General features: G+C 42.2%; 1 protein-coding gene across 1 annotated transcript in view; it reads left to right on the forward strand.

The window, feature by feature from the left end:
• SLC25A13 (solute carrier family 25 member 13) overlaps positions 1–22,332 on the forward strand; it is a 180,519-nt gene that overhangs the window by 30,061 nt on the left and 128,126 nt on the right. Inside the window, 1 exon segment of the mRNA XM_082693601.1 lies at positions 5,647–5,789. Coding sequence (XP_082549727.1) covers positions 5,647–5,789 — 143 coding nt within the window.

A 22,332-nucleotide genomic window follows, 5' to 3' on the forward strand; every position in this document is an offset into this window, starting at 1 on the left:
AGTGCGGTGAGCGAATATGGAAGTTGAGGTCCAGGTATGGTCAGTTCTGTTTTGTGGCACACAGGAAACCGAGAGGCTGGAGTGGCCTCTGTGGTGAGGAGAAGGCTCCCTGGAGAGGGACCTGGGAGAGCCGCAGGGCGAGTCGGCACTGGAGTCAGGAGGAGGGCAGCTGGGGAGTTCTGGGAGAGAGGGCCACATTTGAGGGAAGGCCGGGAGATGGGTTTGGGTTTGCGAGCACACAGCCTCTCCACGTTGAAGGATTCTTGCTCTTTCAACTTGTTGATTTAAATTCAGCTCTGTGCCAGGGAGTCTGCCAAGCCTTACAGGGTGTGGGTGACAAAATTAGCAAGGTAATTGGGAGTTTGGCACGCCTGCTGAACAAGAGGAAGCCACTGGGTTCATCCAGTGACACTGGCAGGGTGGGTCGAGATTTGGCAGCAGGGTCATGAGTTAGGCGGCCTTGGCCGGTAATCCCGGTGCAGGGATTGTTAGGGTTATGATAGCAGCAGGGGATGGAGAATGGGGGAGGTTAAGACATTTTGAAGGACTGCTTGATGGACATGATCTTGTACAATGTATGAGAGGGTGCAGGGGTAAATACAACCCCTGGATAGAGCCTGGGTTAGGGAGGTGCCAGTAAAGAGAAGGGGAAAATTGAGAAGGACAGTGTTCGCTCAAGGGAGAGCAAAGAGGGTGGTATGTACTGTTTACGGGTGGAAGTAGCTGAATGCCTGGAGTGTACGTTGTGGGAGATGACAAAACTGGGTAAAGGGACTAGACAAGGGGAATAGGCCTTATTGCAGTTTGTAATGATGCATAGTGAATTACACTTGGATTTTTTATAATTGTTCTTTGTCAACAAAACATACGTATTTAGAAATTAGTTAACAAAATTGGAAAAACAGTTAATTTCTTTATTGAAAACTTAAGATGAGAAAATGCTTCATATTGGCAAAAATTTAAAAAGCCAAAGTATATAAAGAAAATTAATATGTGATTCTGCTGTATAGCTAAAATCCATATCTATATCTATGTATAAATATGTAAAATTATATTTTATATACCTCTCTCTGTCCGTATCTCTGTGTATGTATATAAAACCTTTTTTTCCTTAACAGGAGAAAAAATACTTTTTTATCCAGCTTTTCCCTTTACCTAATACGTTAGGAAAACTTTTTTCCTATAATTGAATGTATTTCTACAGTATTTTTATTGTCGTGAGCTATCCCTGTGTATGGCTCTTTTTACTATAATTTATCTAGCTACTTCATATTTTTGGATGCTTAGTTGTGTTTCCTGCTTTGCTAGTATAACAACACTGTACTGAATACTCTTGGACCTGCATTTTTGCATATAGCCTGCATATGTTTAATCATATTAAAACTTACAAAAATTTGTAAGGGAGAGAGAGAGGCTTCAGGTCACTTGTAAAATCTAGTCCCCAAAAAGGATTAAATACCATTTTAAAGGTAGTGAGAGCTGTGTGGTCCACTCCCTTGACGGGGACCCCTGTGCGCCCTGGGGCCCCATTATCAGTACATTCTTACTATGATCTGTCTTTGTCCGTCAGTTGAAGGAACAACCTTTGACATTTTTACTGTAATCACAAGGCAGACCACCCAGCCTTGGTAATGCGCTGGTTTTGCAATCTGAAGAAAACTGTTTTCCATGTTCAGATTAATATGTTCTTATATTTATAAAATTATTTCATTATCACCTCTAAAAACTGGGGCAGAAAATATCTTGATTTTTTAAAAAATGTAAAATGCTGAGGTATAAATCAAGTGCCCAAATCATAAATGTACATACAGCTCCATTAATGTTCCCAAAGTGAGCTCACACCCATATAACGAGCCCCCCCCCAGAAGCCATCTGATGCCCCGTCTAGTCAGGATCCACCTCTTCTGAGGGGAACCAGTTGTCTGGTTTTCAGCTTCTTAAAAATGGAAAAAACACTATATTTTCTTGTGTCTCATTTCTTTAATTCTTGCTTTATTTATTTATTAGGAAAGATTTTATTTATTTGACACAGAGATCACAAGCAGGCAGAGAGGCAGGCAGAGAGAGAAGGGGGAAGCAGGCTCCCTGCTGAGCAGATAGCCCGACATGGGGATCGAACCCAGGACCCTGAGACCATGTCCTGAGCCAAAGGCAGAGGCTTTAACCCACTGAGCCACCCAGGCGCCCCTCACTCTTGCTTTGGTTGTGAAAATTCATTCCTGTTGTTGCATGTGGTTGGCGTTCTCTTATTCTCATGGCCGTGTTGTATTCCGTAGTGTGATTGTACCACAGTACACAGTTCATCTGTACATCCTTTTGTTGGTTGTTGTTTGAGTTATTTTCCATCTTTTCGCTATTGAAGCTAATGCTGCTATGGACATTACAATGCCATTGTAATGGCACACGTTTCTGTTGGAGACCTCCTTAGAGTTGAAATTGCTGTGTCTGAGGTTCTGTGCATGTTCAGTTAGAGGAGATGCTGCCAGACAGTGTTCTAAAGTGGTTTGACAGTTTACTCTCATGACACCAGTGTATGAGAATTGCATTTGCTACCTGTTTCTGCAAACACTTGTTATTTTTTTTTAATTGTCTTATGTAAGGGTTAGAAGTATGGCATTATAATTATATTTTGCACTTTCAGTGGAATTCTTTTTAAGGGGGACAACAGCTCAACAATGATTCCGAATGTTACCTGGGGGGAAAAATCAAAGACTGATCATGGCCCAGAAAACTCCCAGGAGGGAAAATAGCACAATAATTTTAAACTTTCTTCCATTCAATAGATGTGTATTGACCATGGTTCTCTCTGCCTGACACCAGTCCAGGACCCTGAGGATGTTGCAGTGAGAACCACGGGAACAAATCCTGTCCAGACAGAGCTTTCCCTTTAGTTGTAGCAATTAAGGTGCATGTAGTCTTGGAAGAGTAGACAGGTGAGTTGGCCAGGACTCCTGCTGGAGGAATGGTAGGAGTTGACAGCACATCTCTTCATGGAATTTGATGGATGAAGCATCCCTTCATGGAATTTGAGGGCAGCCCCAGAGGGGAGTCTCTACCTTAGGAAGCCATTTGTCGCCAACTGATCAGAACTAGTGTTGAAGAAGGACTTACTTGCCAGGCTGTTCCCTGATGATCATGTGATAATTAGTATGGGATACACTTGCATCTTAAAGACAAGGGAAGGGAGAATGATTTCATTTGTGCTCCTGGGACAATCAAGAGATTAAGTGGGAAAAACTAAAGTAGGAGGATCCTCATCTCAGACCACATAAAACAATAAAGTACCAGTGCATTGAAATTTAAAAAATAAACCTACTTAAAAGTTAAGAGAAAATATGGGTAGATATTAGTCTTGAGATGAGGAAGGCCTAGGTTTTAGATTTAGAAGTAAGCAAAGGAAGAAATTGCAGAGGAGGAAGAAAAATCTACAGACTCCATTATCTGCAAGTATCAAACTGGATAAATATTTGCAACAAATCTGGTAGGGGGGAAAAGGGCATGTTCACACACTGCTGGTGGGAGTGTAGATTGGTACAGTCTTTTCTGGAGAGCAGGGTGATAATAAGTATCAAGAGCCTTCAAGTTCCCTCTCCTTGACTCAACATTTTCTCTTTCAGGAGTGTAGCCTTTGAAGATTGCCAAGAATTTGGATAATTGTTATATACAAGCTGGTTACCTTGGCTTTATTTAAAAATAGCCCAAACTGGAAAACAACCTTAAAATCTACTGGTGGGAGAAGAGTTAAATTGTGTTTTTAGCTAAATTAATTACTCACCGCTGTAAGCAAACTAGGTATGATTCTTGATCATGGCTCGTTGTAGTTAGCTGGGACATCTCCCTTGTACTTCTGTCTTGTTTTGCTTCCAGAAGATCAAATATAATTCTTCCATGTTTCCAAAAAGCCAATTCAATGCTAAGTGAATAATAGGGGATTCTTGGACCATTTTTGAGCTTTTCTTTTGTACCATGCTAAAAATTAACCAAAAACGGATTGTACAGAACATTTATGAAGTGCTTATTGTGTATAGTGTGTTGTGCTAAGTATATTATGTGATTATTCGTTTATTTCTAGCATTGACCTTAAGAAACAGGCGGTGTTGTTATTCCAGTTTTACAGGGGAGGAGCCAGAGGCCCGGGAAGCTTACTTTACAGGTCATCCAGGTGGTGAGAGGCAGAAGCAGAGCTCAGTGCATCCCAGGCCTGAGGGACTCCAGGGCTGGTTCCTGAGTATCTAAGCAAGTTTATCCTGCCTTGGAATTAAAATGCAGAAGTAACAAGTGACTTTTAGAAACAGTTGTAATGGGACTTGACCCTGTGGCTGCAGAGGGAGTGGAGGTGCTTTGGTTACACTTCCCTTCCCGGGTGCACCACATCACAGCAGCCTCCGGGGTGGTCACTGTCATCCAGCTTGCCTTGCTCTTCGTGCAGCTCTCGGAATTCACCTCCCCACCCCCAGTCACTGTCCTGTCCCCAGGGTCAACAGGTCTTCTCCTCTGCCATCAGAATACCGGATGATCCTGTGTTGTTTTTCAGCATCCCCTGTGTCCCCTGGGACTCCACGAGACAGGGAAGAGAAGCTTCCTGCTTCCTGGCACTGGATTCTGCCACTAAAGGCAGGAGGAACGCTGTGTGAAAGCATTGAGTGTACCCAATTCTTACGGGCCATTTCTACTCTGGAACGGAGAGGAAACTAACTAGAGCAGCCTTTCACATCTCCTTCTATAAAATCCCACGAGCAGCCATACAGTTGACAGTTTGCTTTCCAGCTTAGCCTGTTTGTCCTGCTTTCTTGCATTATTGGTGTCCTTGAAACAAATGGGGCAAAAGAATTAGGTTGTTCCCATCCATGATTTTTTTTTTTTTTTAAAGATATTTATTTATTTATTTATTTATTTGAGAGAGAGACAGAGAGAACATGAGCGAGGAGAAGGTCAGAGAGAGAAGCAGACTCCCCGTGGAGTTGGGAGCCCGCTGTGGGACTCGATCCCGGGAGTCCGGGATCATGACCTGAGCTGAAGGCAGTCGTCCAACCAACTGAGCCACCCAGGCGTCCCCCATCCATGATTTTTTAAAGCTGTATGTCCTTGCTAAAAACAAGATGTAATTTTCCTTCCAAGTTTCTGTAAACTAGGGTTTCTCAGTGTCAATACTGTTGACATTTGGGGCTGGCTCACTCTGTTGTAGGGGGTCATCCTGACCTCTCCTAACTAGATGCTGCTAGCATCCCTTCCCGTCAGGTTATGACAGTCAAATTTGTTATCAGACACTGTCAGATGTCCTCTGTGGAGAAATAGAAAACAAATGGAGAAAGTGCAAAGCAAGAGAAACCTCGCCCAGCCCTCCTGCCCTCCCGAAAAGGCAGGTTACATAGAGAGGGCTTGGCTGTTAGGGGGGTGTTGGTGTTTAAAAGCGGGACAGTCAGGCTAAGCTGCCCCCAGTTGAGAACCACTGGTATAAATATAAAACTTGGAAGACTTAACATGTTTCTGTTTTTTTCTGTGAGATGTTCGGAAATAACTGTGCTCGAGAAGAGTGTATTATCATGTCTGATGTCTTATCTGTTGAATATTTTCAGCTTTTTCACATGGATCTCATGATTATGTACTTTTGAGGGTAAAATACTTTCTCTTTTTTTTTCTAAACAGTATGCAAGCATTGAAAAAAATGGTGAATTTTTCATGTCTCCCAATGACTTCGTCACTCGATACTTGAACATTTTTGGAGAAAGGCAGCCTAATCCAAAGACTGTGGAACTTCTAAGTGGTGTAGTGGATCAGACCAAAGATGGGTATGTTTTTTTTTTAAATTATCTTATTTAATATTTTTTGTTTGAAATAGCTTTTTATCACTTTAAATATTAGGAAGTCACTGAATACCTTTCTCTCTCTCAAGAGCATTTTGTCTACCTATTACAATTAATTCATTATTAGGAATTATACCTTTAACATTTCCTTCTTATCACAGTTGGGGATTCTATGTGTGTGTGTTTTTTGTTTTTTTTTTTAAGATTTTATTTATTTAGAGAGAGAGAGCACGCTTGAGTTGGGGGAGGGGCAAAGGGAGAGGGAGGGAGAGAATTTCAAGCAGACTCTACACTGGGCACAGAGCCCTGTGTGGGACTCAGTCTCATTTCCCTGAGATCATCACCTGAGCTGGAATTAGGGATTGGATGCATAATTGACTGAGCCACCCAGACACCCCGTGTGTGTATTTTTTAACAGTAAAGAACTGCTTATGGTTTTAGAGACTTAACTATAGTTGAAGAATGGTGTGAAATCTACTAAAGTGTTTGTACATATTTGGTATTTTTCAAGGGAACTGTAAGAATTGTGAGTAAATGTAAAATATAGCTCTACGAACATGATCTTTCCTTCTGCTCAAATAACGTTTGAAATCTTTTGTATGATTAAATCGTATGACTCTAAACAGAATAATATGATGATTTCAAATCACTAAGAAGGCATTCTACCCAAGCTGGAAGAGACAGATACTTTGCAAAATGCCTTTGGATTTCTTTTCCCCTACCAGTGTTGTCATATTTTAAAAATGAGTTTTTCCTAAGCTGTTTAAGATTGTAGCTGGCTGGGGCACCTGGCCAGCTCAGTGGGTTAAGCCTCTGCCTTTGGCTCAGGTCATGGTCTTGGGGTCCTGGGATCTAGCCCCACATTGGGCTCTCTGCTCAGCAGGTAGTCTGTTTCTCCCCTCACCCCCCAACCCTGCCTGTGATCTCTGTCTGTCAAATAAATAAATAAAATCTTTAAAGAAAAAAAAAAAAAGATTGCAGTTGGCTTTTACCATTAAGTGTGGAATTTTAGGCCCCAAACTCTCGATAATAGAAATACCAACATCCCCTAGTAGCCAAGTACAACGTCCAAGAGCTGGCCTTCTCTGTATTACCTGTGGTAGACCCAACCTCCCACCCTTGCTACCTGTCAGCACCCTCTTCCATAGATTGCAGTGACCTGCTCTTCCAGAGGGGCTTTCTCTAGCTCTGGGCCTTCTCTGTTTGTCACCTGTGATTTTTCCCACATGCACTGGTGAAGATACAACTATGGTTAAATTTGTTGATGTATCGCAAATGCTTTCAGTTTTCACCAGCACTTTCCTTTTCTTATTTATGTACCTGTGGTTCCATCTTGCATGGAAGTAATCTCCTCTAAAATGAAGGTGTTGCAGGTAGGAGCCCAGGTAGGAGGGAGAAGGATGGATCTTGGCAGTGATACTCAGTCATATCCCAGAGAGTTGCTGGATTATGCCTTCTCTGTTTATTCCGGAGGAGGTTATTTGAGTTACTTCTATTTTCTACCTCCACCTGGACACAGCATTCTTTGCCTGGTGGGTAAGTGTGTGTAATGCATGAGCAGCCCATCGTTCCCTCACAGGGCCTCCCCAGGGTGGCGTATATATTTCATATATTTTCACACTATATTTTTTTAATATATATTTCGTATTTTTCACATAGTGTGACATATATTTCATATATGTCATATATATGTGAAATATGTCACACTAGTCCATCTAAGCAAAAGCTAGATCGAACATAGATTTGTTCCAGCAGATGTATTTTTCTGGGGAAAATTTGGTTGCTTTCACACACCTTGTGTTCATGATTCATACGAAGTGTGACCAAGCTCACATGCAACAAGAATGATTTGATTCAAGGTTTAAGGCCAATTTTTTTTCTTACTTGATGGTTTAAAAATTCTTGGGCGCCTGGGTCGGTCAGTGGGTTAAGCCTCTGCCTTTGTCTCAGGTCATGATCCCGGGTCCTAGGGTTGAGCCCCACATCTGGCTCTCTGCTCCGCGGGGAGCCTGCTTCTCCCTCTTCCTGCCGCTCCTCCTGCTTGTGCTCTCTGACAAGTAAATAAAGTCTTTAAAAAAAATTCTTTAGGGGCACCTGAGTGGCTCAGTTGGTTAAGCCGCTGCCTTCGGATTGGGTCATGATCCTAGAGTCCTGGGATCGAGTCCCGAATCGGGCTCCTTGCTTGGCAGGGAGCCTGCTTCTCTCGCTGCCTCTGCCTGCCACTCTGCCTGCTTATGTTTACTCTCTCTCTCTGACAAATAAATAAAATCTTAAAAAAAAAAATTCTTTAAATTACAGAAACATTGAAAGAATGTAATGAATACCTATTATATACTCTGCACCTAGACTAATTAACACATTTGTCACCTTTGTCTTCTCTTTTTACACACACACACATGCTTTCTACATACAAATACATGTATATACGTCATTTTCTTTTTTGGCTGAACCATTTAATTATAAACTGTAGACATTATGATATTTTAGCATTTATCTTCTAAGGATAAGAACATTCTTCTACGTAACCACCATACCATTATCTTCCTCAGGAGAATTAGCAGTGGCATGTAATATCTTCTGATTTCCAGTCTGTATTCCAATATACTGGATCTTTCTATCTGCCCCCCAACCTCAAGTGGCTCTTTGCTGGTTTTTGTTTTTTTGTTTTTTGCTTTTAAATCTGGGATCCAGTCAAGGTTCTTATATTACACTTAGTTGTTATATCTCTTTTAATCTAGAATAGAATTTTGCCTTTTGATGTTTTTTTCATGATACTGACTTACAACCTTACAACCTGGGCCAGTTATTTTATTGAAAGTCCCATGTTCTGGACTCATCTGGTTGCTTCTTCAGGCCTGGATTCATGTGAGTTTTTGGTGCAGGTTGGGAGAGATTCTGTACTCTCTATTGTACCTCCCAGGAGGCATGTCATCACAGCATTGACAATGGGAAGTTGGATGTCTTGGTTAAGATGGCATCCCCCAGATTCTACAGAGATCATTTTTGTTCGTAATTAGTAAAGAGATACTGAGAGCATGTGCATATCCTGTCTCCCGGCGACTCAACATCCGCTAGTATTAGCATCCTTGATGATCCTTCCCTGAATTAGTTTTTATGTTGTGGTTTGAAAAGTGGTGATTTTTCTTTCTTCCTTCCTTTCTTTTCTTTTTTTAAGATTTTATTTACTTATTTGAGAGAGAGTGAGAGAACACAGGAGTAGGGGGAAGATGAGAAGCAGACTCCCCTGCTGAGCAGGAAGCCCAACTGGGGGCTTGATCCTAGGACTTGAGCCAAAGGCAGATGCTTAGCTGACTAAGGCACCCAGGTGCCCTGAAAGAGAAGTGGTTGATTTTTCAAATTCTGTTATTTTTCCTGTATTTATTATCCAGCATTCTTTGTTAAGGAGGAGCTTTTCTTCACTCTGTTTTCTTTCTCTCTTTATATTGGTATAAAGTAATGGAAGTTCTTTAAATTCAGTGTATTATAGTCTATTGCTGTTACTCTTACTGATGTTCAGCTTGTCCCACTGTGGGCAGAGGGAATCCCTTTAGCCTGAATTCTGTGACTTCTGCCTGTGAGGGCTCCTTGCTTCAGGAGTGTAAGGGGTTCCAGGCTCACAGTGGGTATTCCCTACCTCCAACCTGGAAATCACTCTTTTCTTCAAGAAGTCCTGTTTTTTTTTAGGTTGGGAATGGGGCTTAGAAGCAGAGCTGGGCACAGGTTTATTGCTACTAGGTTGTTACTACTACTCTGGCTTCTCAGTGGAAAGAACAGAGAAATGTATTTAATAAAATCAAAACTTCATAATGACATTTCCTATTTACATTTAACATGTTAGGAATTTTTCCTAATAGTTCATCTCTTTCTTTCAATGAACATTTTGGTTCCTTATTAAATTAATATATTTATGGGCATTAACTTGTATAATTGTTATACCTTCTAATATTTTTTCCCCCATTAACAGGCTTATTTTTACAGGTGCTCTCCAAAAATAATAGCCTTTGATTCATTAGATAACGTACTGTACTGTAATGTACGTTGTACATATATAATATAACAGATACATTTTTTCAAAAGCTTCTAACAAATCTGAAATGCTGGCTCTGCTTTCCTGGTTGTGCAGATGAGCTAGCTAGGGCTGTTGCTGACCAGATTGTTCACCACGAGGCCTGGCTGGCTCCAGAGACCGTGTGGCCTTTCCACTGCTTCAGACTGCCTTTTCTCTCATAAGCTTGTCATCCTCTTCAACTTGACATTTTCTTTCAGATTTTGTATTAAATATCAGTGTTTGACTGTAACAGAGAAAATCTTAGATGGCCTCAATCTCTTGCCCTATGACTTTTTCTTCATTTGGTTGCAAAAACTTCAGTTTCAGAAAATAACGATCCATAATCTTTTCATCTTGACACGATTATTTAGAGTTTTTTCAGTGTCTCCTGTGATTTGTTAACCTACATCAATATTTTCCATCATCTGAATGTATTTTAATTGCAGTTCTTTTATAATGCAGTTCTTTTATAAACTTTTATAATTTTTAGACTGTATCAACCAATTCTCTTATTTCCATATGCGGTTCATATTAACAGTGGTAAATAGTTTCATCATTTTCTATGAAATTATGTACCATACTTTATGAAATTGTGCCCTTCTAGAGTTATTTCAGTTTTCCTATTGTTTCTAGTTTTCCTTTTGTTTAATTAATTCCCTTGGAAGAACCTAGAGGCATTCCTCGATACAAGGGTAGAAATATTTTAAGTCTTACCATAAGCATTGTAATTCTTTCCAAAAGAATTCAAAACTGAGTAAGTTGAAGAACTTGTCCAAACTATTAAAGCTTTCTGAGCTAGTAGCACAGCACTGGTGTTTGAGCCGAGACCTGCCTAAGCCCTGCTTAAGCCCCAAGCCTGTTCAGATGTTCGTGTGCCATTTTCCCAAAGCCTATCCTGGACACACAGCTCCTCAGTATTTATGTCACACATAGGTGTAGCTGTACATCTGTTCTCAATGTAAAACTGAGCATGCCTTCATTTCCCTTCCTTTCCCTTTCATTGGAAGCAAAGCATTTATCAAGTTGACAAGTCACAAATCGTCTTCCCAAATCAACTACTGTTCCTTGAAAAAATTATACGACGAAGCCACATGTTGGCACACGGAAGCACAACACCTACAGCAGCCAAAAGAGAAGCACTGGTGTGGGCTCTGTTTTGTCTCTCGAGGCTCTTTCCACATCGCTTCGCTGGCCAGAGGGATTTTAGTGCATAACCTTATTAAAATTTGAGAAACTATTTGTAGATTGTTAACTTTAGGAATAAATATAGTGGCAGCTATGCTGACCCAGATGGCAGGGTGAACTGTGGTAGTTACTTTTTAGGTAGATACTGGCACACGAGCTATGGTTTCTTGAGTTTGTAGACCAGGTCTTGCATATTTGCAGATCTCCAGTGTCTAGTCCAATATCTGGCCTCTGTTTCACAGCAATTTGTTGACCAAATATAGGTAAATCTACTGAGAAGTATTTATTCCCCTTCCTACCCCTTAAGTTATGAGAGCTCAGGTGTACTGAGGAATGGAGGTTCTAGTTCAGTTTCAAGGTTACCCACTGTAGTAGCTGAATAATGTCTACCTGTAGATACCAAGTCATATTCCCTCGAACTTGGAAGTGTGACCCTCTTAAGAAAAAGTATCTTTGTAGACATGATTAAATCAAGGATCTCGAAATGAAGAGATTACCTTGGCTTAGCCATGCCTTAAATGGTGTAAGTGTCCTTATGAGAAGTAGAGACAGATGTGACACAGACACTGGGGCCACCAGAGGCTTGAAGAGGCGAAGAAGGCTTCTCTCCTAAAGAATCTGCCTTTGGAGGGAGTGTGACCCTGCTGCAGCCTTGGTTCTGGACGTGGGGTCCCCAGAACTGGGGTGGAACGAATTTCTGTTGTGTTCAGCAACCTAGTTCTTGGTAGTCTGTTAGAGCAGCTCCGGGAAACTCCTACATTCACACACCTGTTTTCTCTGGTTTAGAAAGCCTGTAGTCGAACTGGCCTGATCGTGAACTGCCTTTTTTGCAGTAGTAACTTTTGGCCAGATCCCGACATTTTCCAGGCGGAGACCCCTGCCGCAGCCTGTCTCTGTGAGGGCACTGCCCCTTCCCAAAGGCTTCGCTTCTGTGTGGGGTTGGGCTGAACTCTAGGCATGAGAGAGTTAAATGCCTGTGCACTGCATGAACTTAACGGACAGGGATTCTCTTTCTTTGGAGCAGTCTTGATTCTGATTCAGTGTTTCATTGGGTAGTGACTTGGTCATACTTCCGTTCTGTGGGCTTCTTGCTCATTTTCTGAAATGCAGAGGGTGGCATGCCAGGAACATGGGAAGTGCAGGACACAGTGATGGGAGAGGCAGGCCGTGGTCGACTATGTAGGAGCTTGGTGTTGAGGATTGGAGATCTTTGAGAGCACTGAAGAGCCGTCAAAGGATAATTTGAGTCCGGCAGTTGTTACAGTTTGTGTTAGAGCCTTCTCAGAGTCTTTGATTTCATCTTTCCCCACCCCTCTTCTAATTGCCTGTTGTGTTTAGATTTTCCCAAATTGCGCCATTTTAATAGATTTAATAATGGGTTTAATCAATTTGTGAGGTTCCTTGAGAGAAAGGAGAAGAAGCTTTGAGGGCCCAATCCTGGAGACTTTGCTTGGTGGGCCTCATGGGTAAGGAGAGCTTATTGCAGCGTTTGAGGAGAATGAGGAGGAGGAGGGGTTGGAAAATGGAGGGTCTCTAGGACTCTCTGATCTGGGGGCCAGATCCTCTTACCTTAGCCAGACGGTAAGAATTCTCTGCTTGATGTTGGGTTTATTTGTATGATTTTTGATGTGTGTCTTAGATTTGTCATCATTATGGTTTTGTTTAAAATGAGATTGAAGCTTTCTTTGTATATCATCCAAGGGTAATTTTCACACATTATACAAGAGCAAGTAAAAGTAATTTTGTGATTGTCCTTTTGAGCTTTGCAAGCATGTTTCTCTTTGTTATTTAATATTAAGGGATATGTCATTAGGGAGAGCTGGGCTCAAGAGCTGTTTTCCCTAGTACTTGAACTTCTTACCTGGGAAGATTAAGTGGGGCCTCAGTAAGCTGGAGGTATTGAACGCCTTGCCTCTTGAGCTTAGGGTGCTCATTGCCCGGTACAGCCTGACCCCTGTCTTTGTGGGGGTGGGCACTGGCTGCCTCTGGCATCCGATCAGTTTGCTGAGATCATGTATGACTTTAACATGTACATGTTTTCCATCTCAGGCAAAGAAGTTCTTTGTGGTCAACACGAGAACAGAAGTTGGCTCTTCTTTTGAAAACAGAACAGTCAGAAATGCTGATTTCTTAATGAGCTGACATGTCCATTTTACCATTACAGCCCCCACTTTATTGTATTAAAATGATAGCTCTATAATCAACACATAATTCCTTTCTCTTCAGAGAACAGAGTTCTGGGCCTGTTCTCATTTTGAGGCAGGAGGAATAAGGGTGTCAAAGAAGAAACAATAAAAAAGAAATCTAGGGCTTTAAAACGTGTGGCTGTATAAATTAGGTGTGTTCTCTGCCTTTCCCTTGTTCGTTCTTAATCTGAAGGAAGGAAAAGTATGGCTTGTAGATACTCAACAGGGTGAAGGAGGATATAATAATGGTGTTGATGATAACATCAGTTTATATACCTGTTTTCACTTTGTGAGGCTGTTGCAATGAGATCCCGGCCTTGGCCACATGCTGGGAGTTAATGAGGTTTACAATTGGCAATGCTTAAAGAGTATTAGGGTAATGTATTTAAATATCAGCAGTTCCCAGTCAGAAATGCTCATCATCTGTCAAATATAATCCGGAATCAATACGAGGAGGTCTTTAAGTTTGCTAATGAGGAGTGTTTTCTACATGCTAGGGTGGACACAGATTTCAGATAAACACCTGAAATTCATAAACTATAGAATTAAGCAAAAGCATCTCTTTCATTAAAAAAAGTTGGTAATAATCAACAGCAGTCACCTGAGAAGCTTAAATTTTCTTCTTAGTCATCAGACTCCCAAATTAATCTACCAAAACAAAAAGCCTCATTAGCAGCTCTCATTGAATCAGTGTTATTTTTTCTTTCTCTCAAGGTGTCTGATTAACCCCCTTTCTTTTTGCATTTCTCACTTTGTGTTAATATTTGATGTCTGAAATCATAGGGGGGTGCGTGCAATGTGGTGGCTAGACACTGTCTGCAAGGAGCAAATTAAAAAGAATTCTTAAAAAGGTTTGTATTATGTCTCTGGTATATTAGAAAGCCTTTAGGAATGTCAGGTGCCTGGGTTTATTTTTCTTTTTAATTTGGGAAAGGGTTGATTAATGACTGGGTGTTGATTTCACTTCTCATTCATATGTAGGGACAGCCCTCCTCCTCTTCCCCCTTCTTCTGCTACATACGAAATGCAGGCCCTCTTTTGGAGAGTGTTGCTGTCAAGGGAAGGTGAGAAATGGGGCCAGAGCTGGTGGGGGAAGGGAGGTGAAAGGAGTGTTGTGGATAGATGACAGCATAATGTAAGCTGATGGTAATGACTGTAGAGAGCGGAGCCCTGGCAAGAAGGAGAGAAAAGAAGGAAATTCTAGCGTGTTGTCTGAGAAGGAGGTCCATTCTTGTGAGAACTGGGTGAGTTCATCTAGAACAGCTGTTCTCAAAGTGTCCCCCCCCCCCCCCCCCCCCCCGCCCAGGTCCCTGGGAGTTTCTGAAAACCTTCTCAAGGAATCTGTGAGGTCAGAGTTGTTTACCTAATAATATTAAGATTCACATCTACCTTTTTCCACTGTGTTGTCTCTGAACAGATGATTCTGAAAGCAGTCGGGGTGAGGGAGTGAGGTGTCAAATGTGTGGTGCCTTAGCTGCCGTTAGGGAGTGCCACCAAGCCGAACAAGACAGGCGAGCAGTCACGCTCTTCACTACCACACGTTCACGGTGACGGAAGTGATGAGCATGTCTGGTCCACTTCAAAGTGTTCTTGAAGAAGCAGTAAAAATCACTGATTTTTATTAAATCTCACCCTTGAGTACACATAATATGAAAATTCTGGGTGGCTAAATGAGAAATTGGCATAAAGAATTGCTGCTGGTTATTGTCATGTGGTTGGTTGTCTGAGGAAAAGGACTTGACTGCTGATTTGAGTTGCTCGCTGAGTAGTGATTATTTTTCATACAATACTTTCTAAGAGAATTAAAATTTTCATGTGACAGTTTCCCAGTACTTAGATTTTTCTGATGTAATTAGTGGGGATATTAATGATTGTGAGCTTATAATATAGTGTAATGAAATGTGCCAACATTTGGAAGATCGGCATAACTTAGGGAAAGGTGTTTTTCGTTGTCCCGTACAGAGTGTTTCAAAATCATGCCTGGATAAGAGATCTAGTCCTAGTGCAAGACAGACCCGTGGAGTTTAAAGTAACAGAATGGGTGCAGTTTCAGAGTCCACATTGTAACTAATCTCTGAGGAAGGATCACTTGTTGGGTTTTGGTGTTGTACCAGGTACCTGAAAAGGCTGTTAAAATACTCCTTCTATTTCTATGAATCTGCATGAGGCTGAAATCCTTCGTATCCCTCCACAAAACAACATATTATAGCAGATTGAATGCAGCTGTCTTCCATTACGTCAGACATTTAAGAGATTTGCAGTGACATAAAATGCTCTTTTTCTCACTTCATTTTCTGTTTTAGAGGATAGTTATTTTTCATACAGATGTGCTATTTATATTGCCATGTAATAGGTTTATTACTTGTAAATTAATTAGTAAATATTTTAAAAGTTTATCTGTTTTAATTTCCAGTACAGTAATTACACATATAACCCATGTAAATAAAACTCTTGGGACTCCTCAGTATTTCATAAGAATATTTCAATTTTACCACCTGAAAAACTGGCAAATATTTCAAAACCCTAAGAAATGCTGAGCTAGAAAAATGGAAGAGCAGGTAGAGTATAGAACAGAGACGTGTAGGTATGGTGGTGGGATTTGGGAGACGTTGTCTTCTGGTTTCCTTGGTTCTGCTCAGGGAAGTAGATGGGAAGGAGGATGTGGGTTGAGGTGCTGGCAGTTTGAGGAGAGAGGAGAGTATACTACATAATGATTGCCTGTAGACTGAATCTGGGTAAGGGGCAAAGAGAGGACAGCGGCATGTGAGGCAATGAGAGGGTGGTAGGCTTATTGAATTGTATGTTTGAGTGTGGCTGAAGATGGTTTAGGGTATAAGAGGGAGGAAGAGCAGGACGATCAGGAGATAGTGGCTTAAATGTGAGATGCATGACATTGAGAATAAGGAAGTTTTGCAGTTATTGGTAATGGCCGACATCTGGAGTCTGTGGGTGTGAGTGTCTGAGGAAGGATGGGAAAAGGATCACTAGAAGAGGGGAGGAGCTCAAGTATTTAGAAGGTCAGGGTGTTTGTGTGTTTGTGTGTGTGTTTAAGATTTTATTTATTTGAGAGCGCACGCCTATGTGCATACGAGTGGAGGAGGGGCAGAAGGAGAGGGAGAGAATCCCAAGTAGAGTCTGTGCTAAATATGGAGCCTGATGCAGGGCTCAATCTCATGACCCTAAGATCATGATCCGAGCTGAAACCAAGAGTTGGATGCTCAACCAATTAAGCCACCAGCTGCCCCAGATCTAGGTGTTTGAAGGCTCAGTGTTGAAGTGTTAGTACATGGAGCTAAAATTTGGTTGGGGTTATGAATCAGGGGTCATTAAGTGATGGAAACCAGGAAGGTTGCTGTGTGGTGTAGTCAGGTGTTGTGAGTATTTCACTGGGAGTGGGGTAAGAAAGGAAGGGTTGGAGAATGGTCTAGAAGAGGTAATGAGAAGGAAGGAGTTTACCTGCCCTATTTATAAGCCTGGTCCACCTAGGAAGGCTGAAGAAAGCCCATCCATACTCTAGAGGGGGCTGCAGAGGAAGCATTGCCCTCAAGGAAAAGCCAGGTATTGGTTAGAACAATAAGGCAAAGGGATATTTAGAGGATTTCTCTGAAAGGGATCCCTTCAGAGAGGAGATTGCATAAGATCTTGCTCATTATGTCTTATAGAAAGCACAGTGCAAGGGTTTTTGAGAAATGGCACAGAATAAGGAAAGTACAGAGCCCTGAGGATTAGACGTGGGTGATGGAGAGTGAGGGGGAGCCAGTGAACAGGAAGTCTGGGCTGCCAGTGGAGGTTGACATACATGCACAGGATAAAGGGCACAATGAGATTAGTCCTGGTGCACTCTAGGTCATGCGTCCTGGGAGACTGGGATCTTGCGGAGTTGTAAGAATGCCAGGAGAGGAGCAATTTTACCACCTGAATAACTTTCAAAGCAAAAATATCCTGTGGGATAGAAGCTCTGTTGATAGTTCCTCCTAGATGGTTAGACCAAAGACTGTAGGAAGCAAATAGTTGCTGAGTGCGTGCATGATTCCAGGTCTGGTGCTAAGAGTTTCCATCCAGTTTCTTCATACTTGATCTTAGCCAAAAGGCCGAGCATTGATCCATCCAGTTTCTTACGTAATCTTCGTGACAACTCTTTAAAACAGGTACTGTGACTCCCTACTTTAAAGGGAGGTATAGAATCAGAAGTGTGCCCAAAGTAATGCAGTGAGTTGCTGGAACTAGAATTTGGGCCCAGTTCTTTCAGGCTTTGGGGCTTGTACCTAATCTGTTCTTCCATGGGACTTACCACACACAGAGTAGAGTAAACTATTGAAAGTGGAGCTTCGCATAAGAACTCCGCCTATGTCCTTGCTTACAAGTTCTGATGCTCTTTGAAAGATTCTTAGCTCCCAAGACTCATTCTTTGGCCAGCATGAGGTGGGCCTGAGTTCTCCATGTGCACTTCTCCAACTGTCATCCACACCCACAGACGGAGGAAAAACTGCCCTCACATTCCTCTCATCCATTTTTTTCTAAGCAAGGAATAGTTTTTGGATCATTCTCCCCCTTTCACTATTCTTAGACTCAGCCTTGAGGTCCCACTGCATACCATATTCTCAGAATTCTTGTTTTTCTTTACTGGGCCAACTGAAAATACCAGCCCCCTCTTCCACATTCTTCCCAGCGTGCGGAGGTGCTCAGATAATGAAAGAGCAAAACAAGTGCCTTCCCGTTTTCCATGGTTGGTTGTCTAGTCGTGCTTTACTCTGGCTCAGAGGTGTTTAAAACTCACATCTAAAATGTTAAAGGCAAAGAAATCAAGGATAAGCGCTGTTAGCTGGCTGCTGGAAGGTCTGTTTCTCTACCAGTGACAGTGTCATAGGCATGGGGTGTGGCATTGCTGGAATTAAAACAGTCTTACCATAAAGCTGTGAGGGATTCCTGAAGTGAATTGTGAGGAGATTTGGTGCCTGTTAACTCTCCATTGCTGGTGGCGTAATTGTCGGTGCGTCACTTCCTAGTAAAGAGAGTGAGAGTCTCAGATCTTAATGAGGGTTTCCGGGGGTGAGGCTCCCATTACAGTCTGATGGAAAGGTTTTGGGATTTTCAGTCTAGAAGAGCAGGAGATGAAAGAGGATGATGGTTGAACTTGCACAGAAATTATAAAGTAACTTCGTCTCTGTAATAAAGGATATATGGTATGGTAAAGTGACCAGGTGTTACAGACCCGAGAGAACCTAATCCTTGAAAAATCTAGATTAATTTCAGATGTATTAATCCATTTAACTAATATTTATTGATAGTAGCTGTGTGCCAGGCACCGTTCTAAACAAAACGGTGAACAGTGTACCCTTCTGTAGCGAATAGTGCACACCGATAGATGTGTACGGCACTGAGGCAGGTGGCTGCGTCTCTTAGAGCAGGGAAGGAGGTGCTGAGCAGCTGTGTGGTCTGGGGTGCCATGGTGGATAGGGTGGTCAGGGAAGGTCTCTGCAAAGTGACATTTGGGCAGAGATTGCAGTAAGAGTGCTCCAGGTGAGAATCTGGGAGTTGAGTTTTCTGGGTAGCGGGAATAGCAGATGCAGAGGAGGTAGGAAAGCGCTTGACGCGTTTGGGAAGTAGCAAGGAGACTGAGACTGGTGAGGAGCCGGAAAGTGAAAGAAACCAGAAAGACATCCAGGGATCAGATTGTGTAGCTCTTGGACAGTTTTATTCCAAGTGTAGAGGTCATTGGAGAGCTTTGAGCGTGGGACTGACACAATGTGAGTTAACTTAGGACAGATCTCCCTAACTTACTTGTACAGAATAGAATGAAGTAGGCAGGAATGGAAGAAGGCAGAAGGTGGCAGGATTAGAGGACCCATTGTGGAGACGGTGGTAAGTGGTTGAATTTGGGGTTTTCTTGCCACATTGGCTCTGAGATGGGAAAGGGCAAGTTAAGCAACTGAGGGAGTCCTGTGGATGGGATGGGTTTGGAAGCAAAAGCAAGACTTCTGTAGGACATGTTAGTACTGACTTGTCCATTCCACAGGCTACTAGAGAGCTTGGCTGTTAGGTGTTGGCATCTGGATTTCAGGGGGGAGGTCGACCTAGAAGTAGAAGTAAGCCAGATTCCTTGATCTGAGAGCGTTTTCAGCATAAGCAACTGGTGGTGTAATAACTTCCGATGGTTCGGAATTGGGGTTATTTTTTGTGGGAATGAGGACCTTTATTATATTGAATATTGTGAACTCATAGAATGCTTTTTAAGTTAATATTTGGCATGTTTTAATCAATTGTATTTCTCTCATTTTTGGCCAGTGGGGTTCCATTTACATTTTCTCCTTAGCGATCCAGTAGTATTTGATAGCTTCCTTGTTTTCTGGCACAACAGGACATTGTTTTGGGTCTGCTGCAGACCTAGAATCGTCTGCTCTTCATGGAGTCTTTATTCTTTGTAATGGGCAGTTGTATTTAGAGATCACAGTGTAGGTATTAGTTGCTTCTTTTGGGTTCCCATTGCTTTAAGGTCTTCACAGCTACTTGGGGGAAACGTTTTCAATTCATACGGGATTTCTGACTCAAAGTGAACAATTGACAGGATTAGATTCAAAGTATTTTTATTTCTTTGCTTTTTCTATCCTCTCTTTACTCTTTCATTGAAAAATCTTGGTTACCAGCAACAAATTCATGTAATTACATATTTGCAATATGTAGGTTATATTCAAAACAATAACACCAGTATTGCTGCTAATGGTTAGATATTGAATGAAGTTTCAGATTTCTTTTCAGCTCTTTTTGTGCTTCGAATGTATCCCACTAAAGACTTATAGTGAAAGACTGTGTTCTAAAGTTATTTGAAACAATTCATTTCTCTGTGTGGTTTTGCCACCAACTTGATATATGGTTAGGTTCATTCGTTTCAGTTTGTTTTCAATTTTTAGGGGTTGTTTTTTTTCTTTTAGATTTAATTTAATTCTTGAATATGTAAAACATATGTTGCCTGAGTCAAAGCTGTATTAACAGAAGCAAGGTATCCTCAAAAGTGTGACTTAACATGTCTCCTCTCTCCCCTTAGAGGTCACTCTTCTTTCATTTAGTTCGTGGCTGCTTCTTCCATATGGTGTTTCTCCCCCAAGTATAAGGAAATTGGTCATTTTTCTGGCCCGGTCATATCTATGAGAGATAATATATAGTGTGTACATATGTGCATGTGTGTGGTGGGTCAGGGTTCTCCAGAGAAACACAACCAATAGGAGATGTGTGTGTGTGTGTGTGTGTAGGGGTGGGGAGAGGGAGCAGAGAGGGAAATTTTTTTTAATAAGGAATTGGCTCATATGATTCTGAAGTTGAGAAAGCAAGCTGCAGACCCAGAAAGGCCAGTGGTGTAGGTCACTCTGGAGCCAAAGGCCTGAGAACCAGGGGAGCCAATGGTGTGAGTTCCAGTTGGAGGGCAAGAGAAGATGGACATCCCCCTTCAGTCAGGCAGGCAGAGAGCAAAGTCTTCTCTCATCTTTTCTTCTATTCAGGCTCTCAACAGATTGGATGATGCCCACCCACGTTGGGGAGGGTTTGGCTCAGTTCATCCATTTAAATGCTAATCTCACCCAGAGACACCCTCACAGACACACCCAGAAATAATGTTTAATCTGGACATGTTTAATAATGTCTAACCCCAGATCCCAATCAGGTTGACATATTAATTATCACAACATACGTGTAAGATTAGTCCCTAGGACATACATACACTTGCTTTTGTCACTTAGCCATATATCCTAGAGATCACTCTAAATATATAAAGAAATCACCTTCATTCCTTTTTATGGCTACTGAGGACAAGAATATACATTTTTAATCATTTCCCCACTTTCTTCTAATACTCACCGAAGCTGTGGGCCATTGCTTTTTAAGGTGGCTTACATTACTTGGGTCATACGGACATTTTCCCAGGGTTCTCTTCAAAGAGAACTGGATGCACTGTGAGGAACTGGATGAACTCCAATTACACTCAGGATATGCTTTTCCTTCCTTCTGTCTATCTCCCGCTTTCCTGCATCAAACGCTTCCAAGCGTTTGCCTCCCTTGTCCACTCCTACAAGGAAAAAGTCTTCGATGTTACAGATCTCAGTGTGATTCTTCTGGTCACTACTTCCTCAGACAGAAAGGATTGTTCACATGGCAAAGGCATTGTATAGTGGAAGGAACTAGATAGTGGTTGAAAAAAGCCACATTTACATCTTACTTAATTTCTTAAAAGCTCTGGAGCCTTAGCTTAGACGAGTGACCTAAACTTTCGGAGGTAGTTTTCTCACCTGATTAAATGGGTTTATTCCTTGCTCTGTGCACACTTCTGTGTCGTCTCCCAGTGACGTACCATCTGTGATGGTGTAGTCCGCCTTCCCTTCTCCCCGGTCTCCCTGGTACGTTCCAGCATTCCTCCTCCTCCTCCTCCTCCTCCTCCTCCGCTTATCACCTGCCACTCCTCCGCCCCCACTGCTGGCGTCTTTTCCTGGCGACACACATATTTTCCAATATCTTTACCAAATGAAGAATATCTTCTCATGATTCCACTTTCTCCTCCAGCTTCTGCCTTGCATCTGTTCTTTCTGAAAAGTACATCGAGAGCGTTCTGTTCCGGCCCTCTGCTCTTCACCCCTGCCTATTTGCGCTTGAGTGCCCTCCGGCGTGGATTTTCTTCCACTATTCTGCTCTTGTTAAGATCCTGAGAAGGAAACACTTCCTCTTCCTCCTGTGTGTATCTCCTTTATTGCTCACACAGGACACTTCACTCTGACTCTCCTAGAACCGTCACACATTCACCAACCTGGATGCTCCCTGGACACTTGGGATTTTCATGGAGGCTTCACCATGTAGTTGATCGGTCCATTTGCAGCCCCTCTGCCCTCCTTGGAGAATGAGGGATGGGCCGAAAATTCCAAGCTGCCAGTGATGGCTTGGTCTTCTTGGTGACCAGCTCCTATTCAGGGTCCCACCCAGAATTGCTTTACTAGAACAAAGCCACAGCTGTCATTCAGGCAATTCCAAGGGGTTTATTAGGAGCTGTGTGCCCATGAGCCAGGGGCAGGGATCTCTCTATAGTTTCTCTCTTACCTCACAGAACTGATAGGAAAATCCAGTCCCAAGT

Source organism: Mustela nivalis (genome assembly GCF_964662115.1).
Source record: "Mustela nivalis genome assembly, chromosome: 12".
NCBI classification, from domain to species: domain Eukaryota; kingdom Metazoa; phylum Chordata; class Mammalia; order Carnivora; family Mustelidae; genus Mustela; species Mustela nivalis.